General features: G+C 35.0%; 1 protein-coding gene across 1 annotated transcript in view; it reads right to left on the reverse strand.

Moving 5' to 3' along the window:
- The window catches only part of Cap-D2 (CAP-D2 condensin subunit), a 42,457-nt gene extending 31,678 nt beyond the window's left edge, over positions 1–10,779 (reverse strand). The window contains exons 1-3 of the mRNA XM_085944323.1: positions 10,545–10,779; positions 10,321–10,434; positions 1,785–1,957 (exon numbers count right to left, since the gene is read on the reverse strand). Of these exons, the coding sequence (XP_085800449.1) occupies positions 1,785–1,957; positions 10,321–10,434; positions 10,545–10,665 (408 nt within the window). The 5' untranslated portion in view covers positions 10,666–10,779. The remainder of the gene's footprint in view (positions 1–1,784; positions 1,958–10,320; positions 10,435–10,544) is intronic.
- Between the last annotated feature and the right edge of the window lie 1,516 nt (positions 10,780–12,295).

Below are 12,295 nucleotides of genomic sequence, written 5' to 3' on the forward strand. Positions count from 1 at the left end.
GAATACGTCGATGTGACGTCATCGTTATTCACAAAACACACGTTGCCAAATGAAGCCCAACAGATTGGTCAATTGCGACTTTTTAGTTTGAAAAATAACATCTAGTGCTGCTATCAATAAATCGCACGTTTCTCAAGCTGCGACTCGAAGACGCCAGAACACATAAGAACACCTACGAATTGGTCATTCTTATACCTGTGTTGTGACGTTCCAAGAAGGTTTGATTTATGGCTGTGCAGCAGACGAGGCGAGTTCAGATGTAAGAGCCGGCTTAGAATTGGAACATACAAATTAAATAATTCTTTTAGCTCATAAAAAAATTAATTTTTGAACTATAATTGTTTATTGAGCTGTCCTTGCCTCAAAAAAAAATATTTTTACCCCACTTTAATAATAATATTAATATTTTAATTTACCCTAGCTCCCTTCCCCAGTCCCTATTCTAAATGAACCAGCGCATCTATTCTATACACAAGACTGCTTTCAGCCGCTACGGCAGCTATCTAGGGTAGGTTTTTATCGAATATTAGCACTTATTGTAACAATTACAATAAGTTTGCCGTCTAAGCAGTCAAAACTGTCTATCTCGCTCTAAAATTTACCACAGCTAAAAGAAGTGCTGTTAAAACATAGCGCTTATTGTAACAATTACAACTATCTCATTGTAATTATTTTAATAAGGGCTAATATCCGCCCCTTAGTTGGAGCATATGGTCACCACGTGGCGCCACCAAGAATCCCTGTCGCTCGTCAGTCTTCTAGTTATAGTCATGAGTTTTTAAGATCGGTTGATGATGCTTGATTGTTGATGGATGGTCGAGCGGTAGCTTATCGGCTTAAAATATCTATATCTATATTAAAGAAAAGAGGAATATGTAGGTATATATATATTATATTCTTCTTCTTCTTCTTCGGCCAAATCCGCCCCTTAGTTGGAGCATATGGCCACCACGCGGTGCCTCTAAGAATCCCTGTCGCTCGCCAGTCTTTTTGCTTCGTTCCAGGTCAACCCAGCATCCCGTAGCTCCGCCTTATACACTCTATAGATAGTATTTAACGGCCTTCCAGGACGCTGGAACCCGGGCGGCTTGAAGAACAGGCAAGCCAGGTTGAGGTTCTCTTCTGGCACCCGCAGCACGTGGCTGAGCCAGGTCCAACGTCGCCTCTTCACTCTCAGTATAATGAGAGGCTGCTTGGTGCTTTCTCTTATCTCCTCGTTGCTCCTAAAGTCATACCACCGCACGCCCAGAATCAGAAGCTCAGTATACGGTTGCTCTGAGCCTTCGTAAGATGCCATGATTCGCTACCGTAAAGCAGCACCGTCAGAATGCAAGCATCGAAAACGCGGCATTTGGTTTTGACTGAGTACAATCGTGAGTTTCAAGCACTCATTGGTTTTCTCTGCGTTGGTTTGAAAAATAAGATGAGTTGTCATGCAACCTGTTGATTGTCTCTTGAATGCCCTCGATTGAGTTGTTGAATAGCACAGCGTCATCGGCGTATTCCAGGTCGCATAGCTTCACCGTGGGGGTAACAGGTATGCCTCGGTCAGGTGGTATTGACTTCCGTAGTATGAAGTTAAAGAGGATGATGAAGAGAAACGGAGCAAGGACACAACCCTATCTGACTCAGGTGATGACCCTGAACCATTCCGTGACAGTGTCACCTTGATTTTGGCAATGATCTTAGGAGGGATCCCGTATGCTCCCAGTATCCTCCAGATGGTATTCTTAGGTAAATAATACTGACACATTTCAATTTCACAAAAAATATTGGATTCTTACCTCAGCCTTCAATTTAGAATCTTTGACTTTAATGAGACTCGTGTGCAGATACAGCAACATTTTGAGACAATTCAACGAACGAACTCGAGCATCCTGAGACAATTCCTTTTCTTGAAACACTGTCTCCAAATGGCCACACAGTTGTTGACAAGCTCTCTCAACATATTCGAAACCTATAATTCAATTGAACACATGATTAGGGTTTTCAATCCCAGGATCCCTCGATGAAATGTCAGGATGAAATGATCAGGATTGAAAATGTTGGAACCTCCGGATAATACCATCCTCTTTTTTTTGTTTCGACAAAGATTTGAAAATAATAAATGATGTGGTGTCGATTGAAGTAGGACAAATGCAGTAGTAACCAATCTGAGTAAATATGCAATTATAAAATAATTCTACATTCAACCTACTGTGAATGAGCTTATGAAATGATTCATTATTAAGGAGCGGATTTATATGCAACAAAAAACATGATTATATGCATGCACACATGCACTCAAAATCATTGAAATATGCACTAAAACCAAAGAAATATGCAGTTAAAAATTGACATTTTTATGGAAAAATATTGTAAATACCCACTTCACTCAATATTACAGATAAAAAATCGAATAACAAATTAATACCTAATCTTAAGCAATATAATACAATAACAAAAAAACACAAATAATCAATATAAAATAAAGTTAATCAATTACCATCTTTAAAATAGTAAGTTGGTACAAATAATTGAACAAGAAATGCAAAATGTAAATGTAAACTATGGAAACTAAACACAACTTAAAAAAACAAAACCGACACACTTAACTATTCCTAAATATTATTTGCTGTTTTTTTTGTCCGAAAAAATAAGTTACAATATTTTTTTCAATATTCTCTGGCATTAAAATTTCCACATATCTGTCAGTATTTTGTTTATATGCGGAAAATGATCTCTCAAGAGGTGATAGCGCAAAATTTAAATAAAGGTGCCTGAGTTGATTTCACTTTGATTAAATTGATTAAATCAATGAAATGCGCGGGGATGTCAATAAAAATGCAAGTGCATCTACCCGATTTAGTTGTGTTTCGATAAAAGTATAATTGCAAAAGCCCTAAAATATGCATTTATCAATGAAATATGCACTAATGTCTCAAATATGCTCTAACGTCTCAAATATGCATTTATATGCACAAAAAAATTTATTTTTGGATTCTGCGTCTTTCGAATCGGATATCTGTGCGACTCCCATAACTGTGCATACGCCCTAACAAAACATGCACTAGCATATAAATCCGGGCCCTATTCATTATTGCCATTGCAAGAAAAATATTAAAAAAAATTTCTTTACGTTTATGAGTAGGTACTGATACACCCCTGTTACAGGCGGGCTTCTCCCGGTGTAAAATAATCATTTAGTAGTCATAAGTCGAAACGTAACCCTGACCTCTAGAAACGGCTTCATAAAACATCTAATCTGATTCCTTGCTCAGCTACGTAATTTTTTTTTTTTTATTCATGAGTAAAGGCCTTCGTCCGGTGCGTGAAAATCACTTACTGGGCGGAGGTGTAATTAAGATAGATTTTAAAGTATAAATGATGATGGATGAAAGAGATAATTTTAAGATTAAATATAAGTACTTATTCATATATAATAAATTTTGCCGCGCTTGCCGGCAACGTTCAAATTTCCACGCGCCTGCGCCGGGGTGGTCCTCGTGATTCGTCAAATCAAAAACATCACGCGATAAAATTTGGCCAATCACGAGAGTCCTTTTTGTTGGACGGCGTGGGTACGCGAAGTTTGAAATAGAAAAAGAAAGTAGTGAGCGTCCCTTTTCCAACATGTACGGACCTGCGAAGCTTATTGTTAAAACAAAATATGTAAACGTGTAAAGAAAATGTAAAATATAAGATAATACTAAGTTACGCACGAGAAAGACGTGGTTTCATTTAATTTCTCCTCAATTTAAAATATCTTTTTTTGTGAATCCGGGGTTCGATGGACACCTGAGCTAGCCGCTGGAACCCCGGGTATCTCAGTACCTATTCTTATTGTTCAAAAGGCTACGTCATGTCAGGCAAAAACATTCAAATTAGATACGTTGCAATAAAAACAATAAGCATGTTTTTGGCATAAAATAAATCTTTGAAATCGGTCCCATATAAGGCAGTGGTGAAGGGTAAGTAAGTGGTGAAAGATAAGCCAGAACCAGGGGGATGAAAGTTCCATACAATCAAATTTTCGGTCACGTGTTTTTTTGTGTTTGGTCAGCGTGTCGCCAGGTGGCTGAATATTAATTATTTTTGGTTCATAAATAAGATATTTTATTCTTATCTATGGTGTTGAACCAAGGTTAGCCAATCATCGATCAGGGTGAAGTTTATCCGAACTAGCAAATTATTTCAAATTATTCAGTAACTGTCAGTAACGTTTGACATTTCCAATTGCCAACTGCCATTTATTTTGCTTTGAAAAATTGAAAGTACAATGTTACGCATTTTATTATTAATTATATTTTATTGTACTTGTCTACCAGAATAATATTATAACATTGGTATGTATTGTCTATTACTTCTGTTAATTTTGTTGTACAAGACAACTGTTTGATATATTAGTGTAAAATAATATACTATCCCATGAGAAACATAATTTGATCTTACTTTGAATACTGATAAATAGTGCTATGCCAGTTATTTCAATATGAATTAACTACTCGAGCAGTAACACAATGCATATTATTTGATGCAATTGAGGGGTTTTCGTAATCAATGGAATATTATAACGTTTCGTACTAAACCGAACATTTTCAAAAGTTTGACAATGCAAGTTATAGCAAATTTAATCATTTTAATCTTTCGGTACCTATGTCATACAATAGTATTCGATGAAATTGATACTTCCAAACAATTATTACCTATGTGATATTCCAGATTGATTGCAGATCATTCCAGAATTTCAAGATGCCTCGTCATTGCTGGGTACCAGATTGCAAAATTAAGGGAGTGATCTGTCACGCATTACCAAAGGCAGACCAACGACGGCAATGGATCAATTTAATCGGCAATAGTACAATTAAACTGTTAAAATCACCTGACAACGTGGGAGTGTGCAAAAATCATTTTCTCCCGACAGACTACTGTGGAAAGAAGCTAAAAATGGGTGTGTGTCCATCTCAAAACTTGACAACCCCATTATCAGATAGTGATTCAAACATAAATCTGACGGAAGAAAATGATCCTTCCACTCATAGAATAGTATTAATCTTTGAAGCACGCGGTATTTCCGATAATTATTGTAGTGTGATTCCCTCTGAATCGCCTATTATTGATCTTGCGATTCCCTCTGGATCATCGTCTAATATTGATCTTGCGATTCCCTCTGGATCATTGTCTAATATTGATCTTGCGATTCCCTCTGGATCATCGCGTATTATTGATCTTGCGATTCCCTCTGAATCATCGCCTAATATTGATCTTGTGATCCCTTGCAGTCCAGTAGCAATACCTGCTTTTATCAAAGGTGAGTGATTTAAACATCTAGATATACATATTTTTATTGAAAATTAGATTAATCTCATATTTGAAACTCCAATCCACCTTATGCATTTTACATTTACTTATATATTATAACATAATGGGTGCATGTACCTAAATAACACGTTTGGATATCCATACATTAAATTATAATCATATTGTCAATTATTTTTACTAGCGAGACAGACTGGCGAGAGCCAGCTTGCCCAGCTAGTTTATATGATTAAGCTAGAATTCACCTAGTACCTCATACCTATATACTATGTAGACATGTTGCTAAATAATATTGTATTAATTTGTATGTTTTTAAAATATTTCATATGCCGTATAATGTGTCTTGCAGATCGTACACCTGAAAATTTTCCTATGAATCTGACGGCCTTGACAACCAAGGCTCGAATGTATCGCCGCAAGTGTTTGCATTTGGAAAAATACATCCGATGAAGAAATAAGACGAACTTCAAGCATAGGATAAAGGGGGCAGAAAAATTTGCAGATTCACTAACATTCGTTCAAGCCACCAAAGGCCTGTCAAAAATACAGCGAGACTTTTTCAAACTCCAATTAAAATCATGTAATTTAAAACCTAAAGGGCGTCGCTTTACCGAAAGAGATAAAGTCTTAGCCCTCACTTTACTTAAGCAAAGTGGAAGAGGATATAAATTTCTGTTAAAACTTTTTACGTTACCATCCATCCGAACTTTGCAAACATTATTATCATCTGTTCCTATCTCCACCGGTATCTCTGGTGTCATTATTTCTCAATTAAAATCAATAGTTAGTGGTTTTACTGACCATGAAAAATATTATACACTCATGTGGGATGAAATGAGTTTACAACCGCACTTAGATTATAATAAAAAAAGTGACTTGATCGAAGGTTTTGAAGATTTTGGGCATCTGCGTTCTAAAAAAATTGCAGATCATGTCCTTGTCTTCACGATATGAAGTGTGGCTGGTAATAAAAAGCAGCCAATAGCGTATTATTATTGTGAATCTGCAACTAAGTCTGCTCAATTAGTTCGTTGCATTAAAGAGGTTTATAAGGCAGTAGTCTCCACAGGTATGCATTGTTCATAATATAATTATAGAAATAATATCAGTGACGAAGGGTGGAGGTAGGCTGTTAAGATCCGACATTAATAGAGCACACTAAACTTTGTTAATCATACGTATTTATTTTCATTGAACAAATTAATTCTTAATTCAATGAAATCAAATAAGTATGAATGACAAGTTTAGTTGGCACTATTTATGTTGGATGTTAACAGTCTACCTCCGCCCCTCGCCACTGCATTATATGAAGAAATATTATATATTTTATTATTGCACGTATTCTAATTGAAAGAAACGCATTCCAAAATAAATGATTTCTATGGATTTTGAAAGAGCTTTTGCACAAAATTATATTTTGAAGTAGAATATGTATTTTCAGTTAGAACATGTGTATTATACCTATATTATATATTTTACAGGTATAAAGATAATCGCAACAGTATGCGATCAAAGCGCGACGAACATTGCTGCTTTGAAAAGTCTACGTGTCAATACAGAGAGACAAAGAGCCTATACCGGATATGAACGTATGTATTTATTACCTGTGTATATGTCAAATTAATTCTAATATTTTACATATTATTATATGCTTTTCACTTATTCGTTTTATTCTCAGGTATCACAATAGAAATTATCAAAGGACAAGAGATTGTCGCCCTCCTTGATGTGCCTCATTTATTGAAAGGGATGAGAAATAACTTGATGACAAAAGACCTTATGTATTTCGATGGCAAGACAATTAGGTACGCATCATGGAAACATATTATTGATCTGTATAAGATAGATCAGGCGAACGTCGGCAATTTGAGGCTTATTCCCAAAATAAATGAGACACATATTTTTGCATCGAAAATGAATAAGATGAGGGTGTCGACTTGTGCCCAAGTGCTAAGCCAGAAATTTGGCAGTCACCAGTCACCAGTCACCAGTCACCAGCCACCAGCCACCTGGTGTTCTGTGCCACACAAGGTAACTTTCTTTTATATATTATGTAACTAATTCAATAACATTTAACTCAAAATCTGATTATTTTTATAACAGTATATTAAAATAAATTAAAAAAGCATTTATAATTTTTAAGTTATCAGTTATGCCATCATGGATTAATTAAATATTTCCACCTGAATTAACCCTGCTGCGAAGTCATTCAAATTTATTTAATTACATATAAGAGTAATTTCCAAATTATAAAGTATACATGGAAGTACACCGAATTAGCTAGGCGAGTAGATACTATTTTCAGAAGATACTGAATATCTTTTTATTTCGATTCCAGGGATAGTGATGCCAAACGGACAAATCATCCCAAGAGAAGCTGAATACACCGGCAAAATGCTATTGTTTTGGGATGAAGTTTTTGACTCTGTAAATGGAACCTCACTGAAACCACATCCGTATTGGAAAACGAAAAGGGTTTGCGCTTTAAAGGAGTGATTACACCGAAAGGAGTCATTCCAGGAGCGACATTGGCCCTGGCTCAGCCAAATGCTACGGAACGCCCAAAACAAAAAGATAAGTGAAGAAGCCTGTATCGTAATGTTTATTTAGAATTAGTATCATTTGTACATTTTTTTTAAATCAATAATGATGGATAATGTTTGTTCTCAGTTGTTTTGTAGTTGCATTTTGCATCTATCACTTTTTTCTTCATTGAATATTTGCGATAATTGTAATATTACGGAGTAAGTTATTATTTGTTCATTTATTTTTATAGTAAACATGTTGGAACGGTGACCGTTGCAGCCTCCCATCACATCCAACTAGACATGGCTCGGGTGCAGTCTACAGATGTATCAAAGGATTCTCAATCGAGTCAGGTTTTACATCGTCCACCTGAGGCGCAGGAGCGACATTGGCTCTAGCTCAGCCAAGTGCTACGGAACCCCCAAAAAAAAGTAAATGAAGAAGCCTATATCATGTTTATTTAGAATTAGTATCATTTGTACATTTTTTAAAAATCTAATACTGATGGATAAATTTTTTATACATGTATTTTGCGTGTGTCTTCATTTTACTTCTTTCAATAATTACGATAATTAATATTATTTCAGAGTGATTTATTATTTGTTCATTTACTTTTATAGTAAATATGGAACAGCCATCGATGCAGTCTCCCATCACATCCAACTAGACATGGCTCGGCTGACAGCGGACTTGACGTTAGAAGATGCAAGAAGACAGGCGAGCAATAGTGATTAAAATAATTGTAGTGTTTTCAGTTATAATTTATTTTAATATAAAACAAACGGCTCTCATGTAGGAAAGCCTACCTGTCAGATTTCATAGAAAACTACAGAAAAACATCTTTCGTGTTGTTTTTGTAATATATAGTGAAATCATGTACTTATTAATGTGCCGCATAGATCCTTAGTTACAAAGGCAAAATATATTATAAATATTTAAATGATGTTCCAAGAAGGATTAAATTTTATTCATCGTAAATGATTATTATATTATGCCGTGGTTGTCTATGAAATCTGATGGGTAGGCTTTCTTACATGAGAGCGAAACATAGTGTAATAATAATGTTTCCATTTATTTTTTTAATATTAAACTACTTACTCAATAATAATGTTTATAATATTTAATTTCATGAATGTTAATATTTTACTTGATAACTGTTACTATACTTATTGATTTTAAATTATATAAATAAATGTGTGTAATTTATATAATTGCCTTTTATTTATTTCGTTTCCCATGCCTGAATATGAAAATAAATTCAAATTTAGTGGGCTTTTTAACTTTATTTCAAAGCCTTTACCATAGATGGTGCTGTTTTAGTGGGAATACTTTTGTTAGTCTCTTTCGAATCTATTTACGTATATTATCTATGGCCAGAACCACCCTTATTTAACACTAAAACGTATTCTACATTCAAACATAATATGACTGCCTCCACAATGCAGGTTACCACCGATTTTTTTGTTCCTTTTTATACTGATGACTATATAACAATGACAGTAATGTAGTAGTAGCAGTGAAAAAATCACAGAAACACCCAGTCTTTGAGAAAATCACATGGGTAGGTGTATTGTGACCTCACTGGAAATCAAATCCAGAACACCTGGACAAGAACCCAGTGCTTTATGCATTGAATTGCGAGGGAGTGTAATCCAATGTTGAGAATAAAATGCTTATAACTTTCCATACAAAGGAGTTGCATGTTTGAATTCATTTTCATACATACCTATGTGGTTATGTGAAAAAAGCTCTTAACTGAATTTTTACTTACGTCACTTGTATTTTAATCCTCAGCACCTCAACCGATATTTATAGATAAATATACATTACAGAAAAAATGTGTGGTACAAGTCGGTTATGGGGAAGTCAGGCGGGGACCACGCTAATTGTCATAGCCGATTTTGGCAAATTTCATGAATTCAAGAATTAAAACCTAACCTAACCTAACAAATAATCCAGTATATCGGCTATTTTCAAAATGTGTTTGGCGCTGGCTTCCCCATAACTTGTACCAAATGTGTTTTAGAAACTTGTTTTGTGTGTTCAAGGAAACAAATTTGAATCATATTTTGTTGGGAATTTTTCCAATAATATTCCATCTCGATCTATGCGGTTTTCATCAATTCCTTTCCAAATGAATATACCTATTTACAGTATTTGTAAATTTTGCAAATGGTTCAGTAACATTTCCAGGAACCAATGATCTCAACGAATAACACCCCATACGCCTGTCGACCCTTCCACTGTAGGAAATGTAGAAGCCAGCCGGCGGAGTATACCTACGCGGAGCATAAAGGGTAAAAATTCAGCCACCAGCCGACGTAATGGCTGCTGACACTGATTAATCTTTGAAAAGTGGAGTGATATTGGTCTGGGACAGTTGCCATTCCTACACTGCTAGCAAACTCAAGACATTAACTTTGATGAAGGCTTTGCGTGCATTTCTCCACGGTATGTTTATTGATATGATTATAGGTAATACTTATTCAAAGTTACCTTTATTTATAGTAGCCCATTCTAACTTGTTTCCGTGGACTAGAACCGAGAAATACGTATCGAAATGTTCAAATATAAAGTCCACTCCGTCACTGTTGTAAGCTCGAACGGCATCTGAAATAACAAATAATTTCAATAAAGTTCAGCTAAGATAGCATGTTCAAATTTTAACGAATTTAGTTACACAAACATTGGAGGCAGTCAAAATACAAGATGTTACCTACCTTGAAGTTTCGCTGTCAAAACTCGTTGATGTACCACATCTTCTACGTGATATTGGCCGACGTGCGACTCCAGTAGTTCATCTTTTTGTAATGGTATAACGAATTCAAAGTCACTCATCATTAATTATTGTAATTTACTTAAAGTAATGTAGGTAAAAAAAAACATATCAATTCAATTCACGTCAAATATCAAATCCGTTGTTTAGTTTCAAAAATACGAAAACAGTTAAGTCAATAGACAACAAAATATAACAACTGGCAATAAGTTTTAGTTGCCATTCACAATAAATTAAAGAGAAATTATTTTTTGTTAATGATAATAAATTTGCATCTATTATTATGCCGCTGACTAAAAACTGCTCCGTTCAAAGAGATTGAAAACTGGGAGGAGTCCAATCTCTTTGGCTCCGTTATTACATATAATTTATAAAATCGTATATTTAAAAAAATATATTTTTAATCGATGCCATACAGATGCGACGCAAACATTCACCACACACGCTGCCTTCACATTTGCAAACGGATATAATGCCTGTGCTCCATTTGCACGCAAGTTAGGTGATTTTACAGTCTTCGGACTTTTAAAGCTGCAGACCAGGCTCGTTGGATTTCAAACATGCTTGATATTATTAACTCTCTCCGGTACTAGGTACGGTCGCTAGGTACGCAAATTCGATTTCATTCTGACCAAAAAAAATATCTGTCCATAGGTAATTGATTTAAACGTTTTTATTGATTAATTTCTTAATTTTCGCATTAGAAAATGAGAGATTTATCAATTATTTTTTTTCTTTGTATTTATGAAATCCATAAAAGAAAACCAAATTTGAAGAAAACAAAATACTTGTATTGTTTACACTGCTGTATTATTTTATGCAAGAATTTCGGGCTCACGCATAATATGCCGGCCATTTTTTTAAAAGAGTTTGTGGCGATTCTAAAAAACGTTAATGTGTAATATTGGGTGAGAATGCGAATAAGTGGTAAAAAATTTACCCATTTTATAACACCTTTCGTTATTATCTCGTGCAACAGCAGTATAATATTCTTAGAAGAGAATAAAACGCAATGTAAACTGATCCATTGCAAGATAAAACAGGTGGTATTATGATACAATACTAGGTATCCAGCGATCATTGATTAATAAAGAATGAGCAGCCTTCATAGTGAATGGATATTAGATTATTTTATTGAATACCAATAAACCTGCTCCGCTATATAAAATAATATCAGATCTAATGTTTCACAATAATTATTTACCGCTACCTACCTACCACTCTTAAGTGTGAGGCCTCAGTGCCAGCGTTCGGCGCAGCGTTAAGCGTTTTGCGAAACTCAAACGTATAACCGTGTGTGAAAATGTTCGTAGATAATGTCTTTTTTTGGTTATACATTTATACGGTTATACGTTTGAGTTTCGCAAAACGCTCAACGCTGCGCCGAACGCTGCCACTCAGGACGTACACTAATATCAAGCATTTGAGCGGAAAATTGTACTGAGCGAGTCCTGAATTCTGGCTTGCTTATCTATAAACCTGCAAGATAAAGATGGCGGCCGCCAAAGGTACGGCATTGCATTAAAAATGATATTAATCAAGATATGAAAAATGTGAAAAAATATTAGTTTAATTACGATCATATTATTAATGAAAGGAGTTTTACCTACCAATAAAACTCTTATTATTCATGTTGACTTTGAAGTCCTTGAGATAGGGTTTGCTCTTTCTTCTTCGCGTGAGGTTTATTCTACT

The sequence above is a fragment of the Rhyacophila brunnea genome, unplaced genomic scaffold, assembly GCF_057557595.1.
Source record: "Rhyacophila brunnea isolate RB1 unplaced genomic scaffold, BYU_Rbru_1.0 scaffold_17, whole genome shotgun sequence".
Classification (NCBI taxonomy): Eukaryota; Metazoa; Arthropoda; class Insecta; order Trichoptera; family Rhyacophilidae; genus Rhyacophila; species Rhyacophila brunnea.